The following is a 17305-nucleotide window of genomic DNA, read 5'->3' as shown; positions in this document are numbered from 1 at the left end:
AGAAAGGCAGTCCAGTTGCAGACACTTAACTTTTTTTTCACGGGGCCGTTTCTTTACAGAATAGGACTAGCTCAGTGTTTATTTTGCCTCATGTCTGGAGCAATTTCCTTTCTGAACTTTCTAAGAAAAAGTAAGTTAATGGAACGATGCAAAATTTTTCAAAGAATAAAGTCTCAGCAAAAGCAGCTGAGAGGACACAGAAGCCATAACACGAAGACGTATGATGTCAAGGCTGCGAGGAATGTGGTCTAACCGGCTACCTGCGTAATGAGACGGGACCGGCCATTGTGTAACTAGTATCAGCACATCGCCCGAGGCGGCACCCCTCTGTTATACAGAGCCTTATTATAGATCACTATACACTGCGAGAACACAGCCGTTCAATGTGCAGCGTATTTATAACCCTGGCACACCTGTACCCAGAAAGGTGGATGAGACAGTTATGTAATAAAATGCGTTATACGCAGGCGTTTCTGCTATACTTAGGACATTTTATAATACAGTATAGTGGAAACGCATTGTACCAGTTGGGACAATGCGGAGTATGGAGGTATGGTCCCAACAGAACCTTCCACTGTACAGAACGTGTAGAGAGACCGGTCTCGCTGGAGCTTGTCTGCATTTCATGACTTGTGGATTTAGCCCCCCCAACTCTGAGTTGTAACGTGTTCAAAGAAATGCAATTCCCAGACCCAAAGTGAAAAATACAGTCCACACAGTAACCTATATCAATGGACAGTAGTAATATTTTACCAGTATCACGACAAGGTGTCATTGGCACCAAATTACCTTTTATGCCAGAGATCACACAGCAGGTTTGTTCTCCATCCAACAAGTACAGATACAACATGCAATATAGTACTACTTTTCCAAATCTAATGAACCATTTGTATGCTGCCTGGGTGACCCTCAGATTGCTGCCACAAGGGGGGGGGGGAGCCATACTTCCTATTAAATCACTGTTTAAAATTAACAATAAACTTGTGTGTTTAGTATCCAGTGATGATGACAAGACAAGGAGCTGCAGCAGGAGCCTCCCCCCCTCCACACTTGCTGCAGGACTTGTGAAGGCATGCCCCCTTTGAACATGTTACCTTTCAAATCAGTTTTCATCACAAAAATGAAAGCAGGAGATTAAAGGCCCCATTGTACATTATACTGCAGTCAGCTGAAGCCGTGAATATCAGCCTACACGCTCATGTGTATTAGGGCCTCAGATTAGGTCTGGAGAGACGGATCTGTGCTGTTGAATTTCAGCAGCCAATTATGATTTCTCTAGAGATAATCAGCTGCCGAAAGAGACTGGCGGCTCCCTGAGACTGCACAGGAGCAACCAGCAGAGCCTAGGTGTCCAGTGTATGCGAGAGTCAGGGAGACGTAGTAGTCAGCCATCGATTGTTCGATCAGCTATCTAGTGTCTATAACAGGGTTTAACCTCTTGGTTCAAGATTGTGTCAGAAACATGCAGAAAATGCCGACACTGAAAAAACAAAACAGGAGATGAGCTTGACCTCACTGCATCATTCATAGATTTAGTGTTCCTGGGAATAAGGACTGATTATACTGTAGCCCTCTTAAACAGAACTAGACCTCCAGAAATGCTGTGTACCTGCAGATAAAAAGGTAGTTTGCAGGTAAATAGCATTTAAATCCTTGGTCAGGCTTAGTGGAGCAGCAGCTACAGGGAGAAAATTAAGTTATATTCCCCCTGGAGCCACTTTCTTCCAGTTATCAGAAAGATACAGGGAGCTGTAACAGTGACAGCGAGCATGGCTATAATCACTGCTCCGGCATAGTGACTGACAGCCTGCTCCGCAGCATGTGGGACGGGAGGTGGCCAGTATTGGGAAAACATGGTTGTCTTTCTTCATGCCTTATCTGGTCCTCCTCCTCAGCTCTACTGAAGAGAATGAGGCCGAGCCGCCGTACTGCACAGCTGAGGATGGGCTTTTTTTTTTAAAAATAAATCAGCTTTGTTTGTATTTAAAGATAGTACAACCCCTTTAACTTAATATGTTATGTATTTATCCTTTACACTGTACAAAATCTTCCCGTTTACTGCATGTTGTCATTCACCAGTGACTCACGCAGCCTTGCCGTTCTCCTTCGGCGGTAGTCACACTGGGTGTGGTAATGAGATAATTACACAAGGCACTAGTTCTTCCCAGTCACCATACAACTAGCCCAATTAGAAGATTTACAAGTCTTGTAAATGACTTTCTGTCTGGCTCAGAAGTTAATTTGGCAATAGATAACACACTTTATGCATTATTAGATGTAAGTGTCCATCCTACAGTTTCCACCAGAATTCTGGAGTAAAATGGAAATGTGGCAAAATATTTGTGCAACTCTGCAAAAATTTTGCTCCCCGACAAATTCTTGACAATTGTTTAATTGAGTTTAACAGGGAGGGGGCCATGGCCAAGTATGGAGCCACATATACTTATGACTGGAGTGCAAGTCTTCCGCTCAGAAAATTAAAGGAGCCAGCATCCATATGTGGCAAACTCCATTTATTTATACTTTTATTAAAAATACATGAGTCATGAGACAATTTACCATAACGAAGGTGTTTACACTAGAAGTAAAGCCCTTCTTTTATGGTGATTTGTCTCATGCCCCATGCAATTTTAATACAAGTAAATAAAAGTCTAAGGAATTTAACACGTGTGGATGCTGGCTCTTCTAAGGGTAGGTGCCCATGGTCAGGAGCCGCCTGCGGCCCCAACACTGGAATAGCTGTACAGATTCCGCCCTCATTTTATGCAAATGTGCAGTGCATTTTTTTTTTTTTTATGTTAATCTACAGGGAAAGTCCACTAGTGGACCCGCAAGAGAAATTGACAAGCTGTGGGTCTGAAAGATGCATGTCAGTTTCTGCGGATGATCCGCAGGTGTACAGAGATGCATGGTGGACATGGGATTTCTAGAAATCCCACCCACCATGATGTAACATCAGGACGTTGTAAGTCTGACGCTGCACAGACACGCAGCTTCAGACCCGCAGGGCTCCTGATCGTGGGCACATACCAGGGATGTGGAGTTGGAGAGTCAGTCTGTGTCCATTTTAGTGGAGTCGGAATCGGAGTCGGTATAAAATGGACCAACGCCAACTCCTAAAATATATAATAAATTGGTTACAGTAGTTCAATGCAGTTTGTGGGGAATATTTTTTCATAAGAATTTGGGAAAGTTATGAAATGTCCTATAAATGTCTGTTCTGTTCCTGATCTAAGGGTCTAGACTTTTAGCTGAGATGAATCTGTGCTACAGTAAATTTATCACTTAAACATGAGCCATGTATGAGGGAGTCGGAGTCGTGGAAATTGAGGAGTCGGAGTCAGAGGTTTGGCTTACCGACTCCACAGCCCTGGCACATACCCCAATTTTTCGGATTTCTGATTGAAGACTGAACTGAACCTTGCCATTCATGCAGGGTGAGCTGATAATTTTATTTTCCTCCTACATTACGTGCTCTGGGGCACAGGAGCTGAGAGATGCTCCAAGTTTAACAGCAGCCCTCCTATCATTGAATTTGGTGCATCTTTCTCCAAGGCAACCTACATTAAGACTGGCATATAAAAGTCTTTTTACTTAGGATTTTGGTAAAATATGAAACCATGTTCAGCTGTCATCTTGCCACGAGGTCTCAAAGACTGACATCTAGTGAGTAATATGCACCACAGTGGGCACCTCAATGACAGCCAGCAGTCACCCACGGACTGAAGCGCATGAGCCTTTACCAACAGTCATTGTATACGACACCCCAATAAGTTATTACAAGAGGAATGGCGGGTGTTACACAATCTTCCTTTCATATTTTGTGCTAATAGCAATCCCCTATAGAGTAATTATCAGTAGAAAACTCCATTTCTGAAGATCCAGTAGACCACACAATGGAGGTGGTGAGGGATGTCAGTTGACACAGTGATGCCCGACAATACATTCAGCTTGTGACACGCATAGGATATGGGCTCGCATGTTATTAATCACACAGGAAACGTCAATATATGCACACAATGGCCATATACCTTAAAATAGCTGTCACACAAAATGCCATCTCATGTAGAGCAGCCCAGAAAGCACGCACTAAGCTTACATTATGGTTGAGAAGGACACCACTTGTGCCTAGGACAGGAGAGAGGCACTGGGTACGCCTTAACTGGATTATATGTCTCACTCCCAACAAGTGGCCTTTTCACATCAGATTAAGACTGCTTGCTTTGGAACATTCTGTTCAATAAACTTCAAGTGCCTGCAATGTGTGTGCCATGCGGAGCAAAACAAAAACTGGTTTATACAAGGCCCTACTGATGGAACCGGACCATGCAAGTATTGCAGATAGGCATGAAAAATGCAAATTGGAGGCATGAAGGAGGGGAGAGCTCAAGAGGAAGTTTCAGAAAGTTATTCCAGGACTGTTTCTAAGAAAAGACAGATTGCAAAAAGTTCTTTAGTCTCCAAAGAATCATTTTTCCACCATGTATGAAAGTGACAGCCCACCACTGCAAAAGAGCAGCATGGACAACACATTAAAAGGGTAGTGCAGGTCAGGGGTCCTCTGATTTGTTCTTGACACAGCACAAATTTTTCTAAGTCGGCATGTCTTCAGTCAGTCATCTGCACTGTCACAAACCATCATCGCCTATACAGAAGGGGGACCGACTTAGTAACTGAAATGAGCAATTTGCCAGCCCCCTACAGACTGCTCCGATCACATGCCGACACAGGACAGTCTACAGAGCTGAGCACAAACCACAATTCCTGCATGAGCAGGGACTGGAGCTTGTAGCTGAAGATAGGGCATCCCTGAGACATGATGTAAATTAATACATTGTACAAGGAACCAATAGGATATGCATTTGTGCTGGCCAACTCCTTTAAGGTGGATATGCACAAGCACAACAAAGAAAGGCACTTTTGCAATAGCAAAGTTAATCATATACCAAGGTCATTTTTTCAGCTACCTAGTCATGGAGTTAGCAGCTGCTTGACTTTTGCATTGTAGCTGTGGGTTGTGCACCTGTTGGATTTTTCCATATACTGGGTATAAACAATTGGTCTCTTGACTTACAGCAATCACAAATGTAAGCAACAGTGACACAAAGTTAGGAAGTTGTATAACTTGTCACCAGACAATGAAAAATTCATTATTTTAATAAAGGAAAAAAAAATCCTTTAAAAGGGAATCTGTCAGTAGGATCAACTCTCCTCCTAAGCAGTCTATACAAGTATGTAGGACGTCTTCTGCAGGTTGTGAACTACTGGATCCCTCCAGTGCTTGTTGGAGCAATTTGGAAGTCACTACTCAATGCAAGTCTATGAGCCAGAAGGAGGCCAGAACGAGGACCTCAGACTTGGGCCACGGCCCCACTATCAGTATTCGGTCAGTATTTTTTCTCAGAAGTGGGAGCCAAAACCAGGAGTGGGTGATAAATGCAGAATTGGTGACTTGTTTCTATTATACCTTTTCTCTGATTGTCCCTCACCTGGTTTTGGTTCCCACTCCCGAGAAAACACACTGACCGAATACTGATAGTGGGGCCGTGGCCTTATACTGAGCTTGTAACTGTAGTCAACTTGTAACTTGCAGTCAGTCAGAAGTTGCGGTCACAAGATGGCAGATCGGGACCAGACAGACAACCATGCTGATGGTCTGAAATGTCATTCGTGCACTACCACCAGTGAGCTTTGTGCTCCTGAAGACAAAACGTGGGTCACATTCTTTAAAAGGTGCCTCAGACAGGGAAGTAGGAAACAGAGCATCTTATAAATGCTTTACAAGCAGTTTCTATCTACTTACACCTATGATTAAATAATGTCATGATCGAGTTACCCCTCTGCACCTGTCATAAGACTTATCCCCCCCCCTAGGTAACTCTAGATCCTGATTAGAAGTCACTTCTTGGTCCTGTACAGACATGGGATTATGAGCCTTTCCACTGCATGTTTCCCTAGGTAATGTACACCCCAGCCCACATCACCAGGGGCAGAGAAGTGACACATTAACCACCCAGGAGGGAAGCGGAAGTTTCAATAAATACACCAAGTATCGATCCTCTACTGTTTGTAGATGCAGATTTGTAACATTGCATACAAAAACAAAATATTTTGTCCACATTGTTTTTGAAGCAGAAAAGGCTTGCAGTGTTTCTCCTGAAACTTTTTGGTCGTCATTTTTGTCGTTATGAGACAGCAGTACATAGGTTATTTGTTACGTTTTTTGTTCCTCTCGCTAAGGCCACGGCCCCACTATCAGTATTCTGTCAGCAATTTCTGTCAGGAGTGGGAGCCAAAACCAGGTGAGGAACAATCAGAGAAAAGGTATAATAGAAACAAGTCACCAATTCTGCATTTATCACCCACTCCTGGTTTTGGCTCCCACTCCTGAGAAAAAATACTGACCGAATACTGACAAAATATGGATAGTGGGTCTGTGGTCTTACAAGGGTTCCTGGCAGAAAAAAAACAAAAAAAACAACAACTCGTGTGCATACCCTTAGGGTATATACGTGCGTGCAGTTTTTTTAATGAATCTTGAGAGGTCCCATTTCAAAAAATACCCCCCCCCCCCAAAAAAAAAAAAAAGTTTGAATACACTGTTACACCACTTTGGCGTTCATGTGCTCAGTCTTTTGAACACTTTTCTTTTGCTTCAGGTTTTGAAAAACACCTCTTAGAAAATAGGAAGCGCATGTAAATTCTTAGTAGGGTCTCCTCATTGAGACCACTCCAAAAAGCAGCAAAATTGGCTTCAAGAAACACCTCAGAAAGAAAAAAAAAAAAAAAAAAGTTTACAAAAACTTTTAAGAAAAGCTTCCTGAAGCATTTTCCACAGCCTAAATAAAATTCCCTGAGCACATACATCATAGAGGAAAGGTCTTGCAGAATAATTTCCTATAAAGCAGCCCCATAAGTGACCACTATCCCCACACTCCGCAGATCACAGTGCAGTCTGGAGAATTCTTGGGGACAGTAATGGACCAAGATGCCTGGAGCAAAGACACCCAGTGTAGCCCTGCAGACTTACTGCTTGTAGCCGTGAATGGGGAGGAGGGAGGGGTGGCACCCAGGGTCCAGGCCACCAATTCTTCTGCAAAACTGCTACTTCTAACTTTTTGCATTTCTTCAACTTCCATCTACGAAGATTTTTTATTATTTTTTTTATTTGTCGGAAATCTAAGTTTTCCTCCTACAATAATCCTAATTTCCCTCTAAAAATCTGTTTTATGTTCGGAAAATATTCTTAAGAGTCAGATCTTATACAGGACTTTTCAGAAGTTGATGAGCGATGTGCATCCCTGGATCTATAACCAGATTACTCTACAGAGAGAGCACGTAAAAATCACAGAAACTGTGACCTCATCTACAGACATGATATTAGGTGACCGGCTGATAAACGTGACAATGCCGTACTGATATAATGCTGCCATCACATATGCCACACGTTCCTTTATCACAATGCTGATTTAACCTCAGCACTGCCATTATCAGTCTGCATACATATGGCTCTATGCATGTGCCGTCACATTCAGCTTGTCCTCAGATATTAACCAGTGATGAAGTCTATTAAGATTTCAAAATCTCTTATTAAAAGTCCTTAATGTGCATTTTCTAGCTCAATATGTCCCCCAAAGGTGACCTTTAAGAATCTACAGTTCAGACCAGCAGCATCTGCCGGATCTGGTATCACAAAAATGGGGCTGCAATACCAGACAGCCATGAATGATCGCAGCGCAGTTTCTGGAACAAAGAAAATCTTCTCCAGGACAATCCTGTTATCCCTCACATCATCCATACTGATCCCTCACATCATCCATACTGAACACACAGTCAAGTCTCATACATGCAGACTGTTCAGCATCGGTGCATTGCACTACAAATCCCAGCAAAGCTCCACACTGTAGACATGTGTAGGAAAGTGCAAGTGATGCCCTCTTGGATTCTTGGGAAAAATAAGTTAGTTACATTTTGCAGTCAATAATAAATGGTCACATCACTAGATAGATGGTGCCCTCAGCACTAGTTACTTCTGCCACCCTCAGAACTCAGACATCCACTTGTATGTATAGAGTTTATAGATTTATGGGGCTTGACACAATCACCCTGCAGACGATCATTCTGTTCCCAGTTTTTCTTTGTGAGGCTTGTGTGAAAGGGGCGATAAAACAAGTGACTTAAATATAGTTCGTGTACACAGGCCACTGGTGAAGCTTCTATTCTGTAATAGCCAATATCACTCCACCCACCGACATTGGCGATCTGGGTGTGTGTGTGTGTGTGTGTGGTCACCGATTGCAACACCACAGCCACTGGCGATCTGGTGGGGGGTGAGGGGGAGGGTCACAGATTGCAACACCACAGCCACTGACACTGGTGATCTGGTGGGGGTCACAGATTGCAACACCACAACCCAGTCATCAGCAACAAAAGGATTTGTAAAGTGTCCATAGTGAAGTATTCTAAACGGTGCCCTGGAAGCTTGGATTTTCCTTGAGTAGCAGTACAAGGGACTGTCCACAGCCGTTCAGGAAAGGGTTTTTGCTAGTTTCTTGGATGTTTGCGGTCACGTTTACAAAGGCCAATAATACTAGGAATGCTCGTTCCTAATTATCACCCAATGGAAATGCACCTTCTGTACGAGTTTAATCTCTACAATTACTGATCAGCTCGATATAATAAAGGGGTGTGCACCAGTAGAGGGCTCTTCCATGTTACCCCTATATACCCTGATAGAAAAGTAATCAATAGTACTAGGGAGCAGGGCCGATACCAACATGGCAAACAAGGGCAAATCCTGAGGCCCAGGGGCAGACAACAGAAGAGGGCCCCCGTGCAAGAACAGTCTACGGGCCCTTTACAGTTCAATAATGTGTCTGTGGCATAAGCAGTTACCCCTAACAGGCCAACGAATGGTATATGCGCCCCTGCCAAGCCCCCCCCTCCCCAAGTAAGGCATTGTCCAGGTTTTATCTGGCAACATTCAGCATCCGTAGGAGAGTCCTACCTGCACATTACACTGTAATGTAACATGACAGCAGTGTTGTGTACAAGCAATCAAGGGACCTCAGGGTTAAGCCCTTAAGGGGACTAATAAAAAGGAAGAAAGTAGTAATATTATATAAAACGGCAACATTTATAATGTAATAATATATAATTAATCCAAAATGGTGTACACCCCCTCAGTGTGTAAATATATATAATGAAATTGCAGAATTGCTGTTTTTGATTAATCACTTCCCTTTCCAAAGAATTAAAGTGATCAGTCATAGGACCTCCAAAGGCAGCGAGGTCAGCCACAGCTCGTCATGAAGGAAAACATGCCCTGATACAAGTTATAAGAGGTAGAAGGAAAGGAGGAAAAGTCAGAAGGAGCCACAGGGACTCTGTACCCAAGGAGCCACATACACCTGGAGCAGCTCCTATTAGGGAGAGTTTCAATATTAAGACCCCCATTAATAGGGCAGAGGAGGCGTTACCAAGATCAACCAATCAGATGGCAACTCTCATTTGTAGATGGCCTTTGAGAATGAGCGCTGCTCTGATTGGTTGCTGTGGTCTGAGACACTTTGCAGTAGTCCCTGTGTGCACTATTCCCCCGGTGCCCGGTGCGGATACTCACTGGACCTTCCTCCGGTTCTTGGTCTGGTGCAGCTCCCACAGGTTGAGGTCCAGCTGCCCCAGGAACTTGTCCATCCCCACCAGCGCCCGGTGCATAACGATGACGTGCACGGTGCAGCGCTCCTGGTTGTTGTTGTGCAGGAGCGGCACCTCGAAGCTGGCCTCCTCCTTCCACACCGGCGCCTGACACTTCTCGGCCACGGTAGTGGAGTACTTCTCCTTGCCCAGCTGGATGATGGCGTACGCATCGTTGGTCCCGGCTTTGCCCTTTGACCTCAGGCCCTTGGCTTGTAGGACCGTGACCTGGACGTGTGTGGGGAACCAGGTCTGTGCCTGCTGCGCTAGAGCCATGTTACTGCCGTCACCTGCTGCTTGTGAGTGCGGAGCGGGGCGGGGACTCAGTGTTATAAAGTATTCCACAGGTGGGCGGGGCTCCGAGACTTCTCTCCTAGTGACAACCTGCCGCCCGGGCATCTCGCGGTCGCATGGTAACACTGCAGTCACGTGGTAATGGAGCCGGCCCATTACTATGCGCTCGCCGCCTCGCTTAGAACACCTTTGTTGTCTGAAGCAACTTTATTGACAAAACTAAAAGACAAAAAAAAGTTTTTGAAAGTTACCAGACAGAATTATGAAACGGTAATAAAGTAACCAATCATAGCGTAGCTCTAATTTCTCACGAGCTCAGTCAGGAATGAAATCTGAGCAGGGATTGGTTGCAGTTTTCATCCAGTGACGTCACGGCATTGACAGTCAGTCTCATCCTCACTTTTTTACTAGACCTTGAGCCCTAGATGCCCCATAGTGACTTTACCTCAGAGGCCCCAATACGCAGCCTTTCCTCTGCCGTGCTCATGCGCTCTGCGTGTCAGACGCTGTAACCGGCACCATAATCACAATCATATTCATGATATTTATTATGACAACGTATACCGCAATGGTTTACAATTGGAAAAATGAAATGGAGGAAAAATGGAAAGCAAATGACAAAGGAGGGAGAAGCCCCTGCGTGTACCATTACCTGCGGACTGACACTATAAGTACATGGTGCCATCCAGTCCAGGGACCGGCCAGTGTGGTGACGCGGGGGCAGACCAAGCCTTCTGGGGGACAAGACCAGAACGTTATTGTCCCATATAAGTAGGCCCCTCCGTCATGGCGTGATCTCACTCTGCAGCCCCTCTATACGGCTTCTTACAGCTGACATTAGGGCCATAGGGTCTGCAGCACCTCCAGTCACATATATCGGCTGTGGCCGCCCTTCTATTCATGTAGCATGGCGTCAGGAGCGGAGTGATTATTTTGTATTGCTCTACGACTATATGTAATGGACAGGGGACGCATAGTGGCTAATAATTTTATGGCCCCGATTCATTAAAGGGATTGTCCAGTACAAATCGATAAGTCTGCAGTCACTCAGTGTGACTGCAGACTTATGAATCCCCACTCCCCGGTTTCTGACCCAGGGCAGGAGGGTATGTATGGGTTATACATACTCCCGGCCAGTGAGCGCGGCCTCACTCCACTTGTATGGAGCGAGTCCGCGCCCTCTAGTCAGCCACATCCACTGGACGGCTACGTCACTAGTCAGGCACTTGCCTAGAGTATGTATACACACATACATATCCTCTGGTCCCAGCTAAGAAACCGGCGAATCCCCGCAGCTGCACACTCTGGGGGGGATTCATAAATCAGCAGTCAAACAAAATGACTACAGACTTATCGACTGCAGACTGGACAACCCTTTAAGATTGTTGTTTCATGATGGGCATGTGGGAACAAGAGGCACCAAATTCATTAAAACATCACTTTGATGTTTTTATTTTACCGCTGGAGTGTTGTCACTAATCTAAGTTCCCTGAGATTAATCTCATACTTATCAGCCGCGATCTTCATCTGCTCTCAGTGCCCCTCCTGCCATCTTCTGCTGTTGGTTACCTGCTGGATCGCTCCAGTGTTGTCTTTCTGGGTAAGCTGGAGGTCACTACTCAATGTAAGTCTATGAGGCCAGAACGAGGATCTCATAGACTTACACTGAGAGCTTGTGGCCGTTATCTCTAACTTCTGGTCAGTCAGAAGTTGCGGTCATAAGATGGCGGCGGGGGACCGAAGCGGCGCCAGGAAAAGCAGAAGACGGTGGCTGGTTGGTATAATACTAGGGGCAGGGAACTTAGATTAGTGGCACCGCTCCAGCGGTGAAATAAAAGAAAACAATGGAGTGGTGCTTTAAGAGGTGAACTCTATTAATGACTTCATAATGTAATTAACACCGCCACTTGTGCTGAATTTGATTGGTGGGCATGGTTATGCTTCGGCTACTCTGCAGCTTTGCCCATTTTGGCACAGAACTGGAATGTAAAAGTCAATAGTCGCAAAACGTATGTGTGACACCCCAGGGGTCTGGTTGCCACAGTGATAGAGATGCTATGTCTGAGAGCAGGTGGGAGGTCCTTTGGTCAGGGATCCTGTGCATGCCACACCTCCTGCCCAGTCTTGGGAGGGGAAGAACTTCCCCTATATAAACCCGGGGCTGAAGCAGGGTGAGGAGTCCAGGAGAGTAGAGACAAGAGACAGTCATAGGAAGAAACAGCTGGAGCTCAGTGGGAGCAATACTACTACGAGTCAGGGGCTGGCAGCTGCAGAGCTCGCCCTGACTGAGAAGCTTTCTTACCGGACCCGGCGTCCGAGGCTGTGGGGACTAACTCTTACCCAGCAGCAGAAGCCGACCGGCAGGGGATTTCAGGTCCTCAGGCCCAGAAACCCGAAGGCACGGTCACACGTGTGGGACCAGCACCGCCATCGTGGAGCGGAAGCCAATAGAAGGCCCCGAGTCACCGGCCATACGGGTGAGCACCACACGGTACACTCAGGGACGTGGGCTACTTATATCCGCTTCTAGCAAGGTAGCCAGAAGAGTACAGTCAGTTTGGGAGGCCTACAACTCCGCCTGGCCAGGGGAGATCCCATCTGCTCAAGGACTGACCAGGCCCCGTTCGCTAGCAAGTACTCCGGGAGGGTCTATCGTTGTTACCAGTAAAGACCCTGAATTACACCGCACCGTCTCTGAGTGGTTCCTGCTACCCCCATCTTCCACGTCGGCTGCCCTGAGGCCATACCCCTCCCGTTGGGGGTTATACTATCACGCTGCACAATTCTACACCGGCCTCAGCGGTCTGCCCTGCAGCGGCAGCTCCATAGCTGCAAATCAACGGGTGGCGTAGTCGACACTCAAATAACATCTATCAAGACTGCCACACACTGAGTCTGACCCCCTGGGCACGGACCGGGTCCCCGCCACTCGGAGACTACAACCCTCATCTGATCCGGTTCCGAGTAAGCCCCCGTGCGCGAGACGCTGCGCGACACAGCAGGCCCAGGGGCGCGTCATATGCGCATATCAGTATTGTACAAAAATGTTGCAACTTCTCAAAGTGTTTTACACCGGTGTAAACCCTTTAATTAATAGAAGCCTATATCTTTTAATGGTGGTGAGAGGACGGAGAATGCTATTGAATTAAAGGGGTTGGACACTTTTATTTTTTTATCCGATATATTGTGAAAATTATTTTGTAACACTTACTAAAATATAAGTGTTACCGATTCTCCTCCTACACTTGTTAGTGCTGATTTTCTCAGGGTGCTTTCACATTGCATTGAAGCACCTGTTCGGTGGCCCCATCGGGATGTATGCGCCAATGGGTCCATAGATTTTAATGGTGTCGGTAGAGTGAACATGTGTTCTGCTGTGCATCATTTTCGAGAGTGTGCGCCTGCTGGAGGTTGACACTCAGGCTTAGTAGCCTGTGTCTGAGTTTCCGCCTCCAGTAGGTGTATAAGCCCGCATATGATGCACAGCAGAGCGCCATTAAGGTCACTGAAGGATAAGCAGAAACCATCGGAAGCTTCTAAAGCTTCATGTGTCCGGCTATGCTGGTGTCTCTCTGCAGGAGATGTCAGAATAAGGCCACGGCCTCACTATCAGTATTTGGTCAGTATTCGATCAGTATTTTTTCTCAGGAGTGGGAGCCAAAAGCAGGTGAGGAACAATCAGAGAAAAGGTATAATAGAAACAAGTCACCAATTCTGCATTTATCACCCACTCCTGGTTTTGTCTCCCACTCCTGAGGAACAATACTGACCGAACACTGACCAAATACTGATAGTGGGGCCGTGGCCTAAGGTGTAGAAACCAATACAAAGTCTGATTGAGCAATCCAATATTATTACAGGGGATGACCACTACCTGGATAACCTAGTTATAATATAATTAGGTCCCCCTTGTTAAATGTAGTATCATATACTCACCTCTTGCACTGCTGCCATTCCACCTCTGTCAGTGCGGGGTGTATGAGGGATATTTTGCCATCTTTAGCACTTTGGCTCAATGGTTAACACTGTTGCTTTGCAGCGCTGAGGTCCTGGGTTGAAATCCCACCAAGGACAACATCTGCAGGGAGTTTGAATGTTCTCCCCGTGTTTGTGTGGGTTTCCTCCGGGTTCTCCGGTTTCCTCCCACGCTCTAAAGGCATCCTGATAGGGAAATTAGATTGTGAGCCCCAATGGGGACAGCGATGATAATGTCTGTAAAACGCTGTAGAATTAATGGCGCTATATAAGCAAAGCATAATAAATAAAAATAATAGTTGTTATGGCACGTGAGCCCTGTAGCTAATCAGAGGCCGATACTGGGCTTGTGCGCACTAACTTCCTTTGAACATACCTCAGACAAGCAGAAGTAGTGATTGACTGCAGTGCTCATGAGGCAAAACAATGCAGGTGGTGAGTACATGTTATTTTTACTTTACAATGTGGACTACTTATTTTAACAAGGAGTTGTACAGGTAGTGGACAACCCCTTTAAGGAATTTCATTTTTTGCACTTTATTGATACACCAGGCAGCATATATGAAATTATAGTTCCTATGGTAACCACCAAATCCTATGGTCTTTAGTGTTTCAGTGGTGTATTGGCTGCAGACTGTTGTCAAAGAAATCAATATGTTAAAGGAGGGTATATGGCATTCCTGGTAAAAGGATAAGGTGCCCAAGTAGGGTTCCAACCCATAGTCCAATAGATGAAAAAAACTTGGCACCTTTTCCTTTTTCTCAGACCTTCATCAGAACTGATTGCCGCGTGGGGTGATCTCAGTGTTCAAACAGGGTAGCGCAATCAGCCATACCACAGCGATGCTGATCGCATCTAGACACCGCGCTACCGTACCTCCAAGGTGACCCCATGCAGCAGTCAGTTCTGATGAAGGTCTGAGAAGACCAAAACCTTAACTACTATATGGATTGCCAGTAAATCTGTTTCACTTTTTACAAATCCTGAGTGCCAAGTTTTTTGCATCTGTCATATAGAAGGAATATTGAAGGGCTGCAGATAAGCAGAGCAGATCTGGATTTGCTGTATCTTTCCTCCTCTAACCTTAGTTGTCCTACTGGAGGGATAACCGGGGGCGGACATATTATTGGTGCTACCTGTACAGCCACATCAGGGCCCTCCAGGATGTAAGACCCACTTACACCTCTGAAGCATCAAGTTCAGTCACACGCACATAAGGGGGAGCATAATGATGAACTATTGCCCTGCAGAGGGCCTACACGCTGTCCTTGTACAGGGGTCTCTTCTGTCTTTGATTTTATGTTTGTCTGATTTTTTTGCACAAATTTTGCAACATTTTAACAGAATATGCAACTTTGGGTGATAAAACTTCACAAATAATAGTGAAGAAAAAATAAAGAGCATTTTGAGCAAAATTATGAACCAGAAATTTGGCGCAGAACACGTCAATGGATACCACAAAACAAACAAAAACACTTAAAAAAACATTTATGATAAATTGTCTGTTTAATCATTTTTATTTTGGTTCCAAATATGTGAAAATTAGCACATGCCCTGGAGAATAGTAAGATGTCAGACCTACATAGGTAAACTAGAGGAACTCTTGACGTCATGTAGCAATATGCCTCATTTGAAATTCCCTGTAGGCAATGCATCTGAGTTTCAGCAGAATACTTCAGATAATTACTGGGTGTTTATATGGAAAATGTAAAAATACATCTAAGTTATGAAAGCCGGGTGCTCCGAATACTTGAAAGTGTTACGTAGATTGAATGTTGTCTTTCTATATTTACCATTGTCAAGCTATACATTAATCAGCCATAGCAATATAAAATATTATACTATGCTGCCCCTACGTAGCAAGCTGCAATATACAGCGTGTTATGACACCTATCATAGCCATCATGATCTTTTTCAGCAATTTGTGCTACAGTATCTCGCAGGCTTGGCAATAACCTTTGCCCGCATTGGAATAAAACTTCATTTTTGCATTCTTTCTGCAGCTAATACTAATGCTATACCAACACAAAGTAGCAAGTATTTGTGAAGCGTAAAGGAAATTAGTCCTCCTGTGTGTCATTTTTTCTCAGTATTACAGCTGTTCTTTCTTTTTACTACTTTAATTTTTTTGATATGTAACGTAATTCTTAGACCCATAACTTCAGTTATTCTGTCAATGGAATTGTGTGAGGGCTCATTATTTTGCAGGGTGAGCTGTACTTTTTATTGGTATCAGTTGGGGGATAAAAACACTGTGCTTGCTTTTTGCTCCATTTTTTTTGGGAGGAAAGGTGATTAAAAATCAGCAATACTGCCATTTTTTTTCAATTGACTGTTTGGATTTTTACACAAATAGCCATGCTTGTTATATTTCTCTTTTTTTTAAGATTTTTTTTATTTAAATGGAACCTATCCTGTTGAAAATCATATCTTATTTGCAAGCAGTATATTTTAAAGCAGGAGTTAACCTGATTGATGTACATTTTTGGGGGAATATTTTCAGCAAAACTTACATTTTCGTAATTGAAATCCTTGTTTTTTTTGCATATGAGTAGGGATGAGCGGAGTGGATGTTCGGGTTCATCAGCTTCGGTCGAACTGTAGTTCCAAAGTTTGGTTCAGGTACCACAACTTGACTCCAAACCCGAACCCCACAGAAGTCAATTGGACCCGAACTTTGGTGCTGTAAAATGGTCTTAGTAAGGGCTATGGGGCTGCAAAAGGAAGAAAAATGGGGGTAAGAGCAGGACAATTGCCCTGCAAACAAATGTGGATAGGGAAATGACTTAAAATAACATAGCATAAAAAAAAAAATCTTGAACCAGGAAGCAGAGGTCTAAGTGGAGGAGGAGGTTGAGGAGAAGATGGAGTTGGATGTGGCGGTGTAGGTGGAAAAAGCGGAGGAAGAGATAGCTAATAGTGATGAGCGAGTATGATCGGTTAACCCTTTCGCCGAGTATACTCGGCCGAGCACCGAGTATTTATAGCGTGCTCGGACTTTAAGTTTTCATCGCTCCGTGAACATGATTTGCGACTGTTTGACTTATTTAATACATCTGAGGAATTCTGGAAAAACAGGCATTCTTCACATGTATTAAATCTGTCAAACAGTTGCAAATCATGTTCACAGAGCGACGAAAACTTAAAGCCCGAGCACGCTATAAATACTCGGTGCTCGGCCGAGTATACTCGGCGAAAGGGTTAACCGAACATACTCGCTCATCACTAATAGCTAACACTGTTTTTGTATTTTTTTCTTTTTTTGTTTTGTTTTGGGGGGTAGGGGGAGTACTCTGCAAAACATCCTCGTTGGGGGTACTCTGAAAAACAGCCTCTTTG

General features: G+C 44.7%; 1 protein-coding gene across 1 annotated transcript in view; it reads right to left on the bottom strand.

The window, feature by feature from the left end:
- Positions 1-10027, bottom strand: part of RAB11FIP1 (RAB11 family interacting protein 1) — a 38515-nt gene extending 28488 nt beyond the window's left edge. The window contains exon 1 of the mRNA XM_073653549.1: positions 9623-10027. Coding sequence (XP_073509650.1) covers positions 9623-9972 — 350 coding nt within the window. The 5' untranslated portion in view covers positions 9973-10027. The remainder of the gene's footprint in view (positions 1-9622) is intronic.
- Positions 10028-17305: the final 7278 nt, after the last annotated feature.

The sequence above is a fragment of the Phyllobates terribilis genome, unplaced genomic scaffold (assembly GCF_046119375.1).
Source record: "Phyllobates terribilis strain yellow unplaced genomic scaffold, ASM4611937v1 Scaffold_11__3_contigs__length_659146591, whole genome shotgun sequence".
NCBI classification, from domain to species: Eukaryota; Metazoa; Chordata; class Amphibia; order Anura; family Dendrobatidae; genus Phyllobates; species Phyllobates terribilis.
The sequence above is the reverse complement of the archived record's forward strand: the minus strand, read 5'-3'. Positions and strand labels throughout refer to the sequence as shown.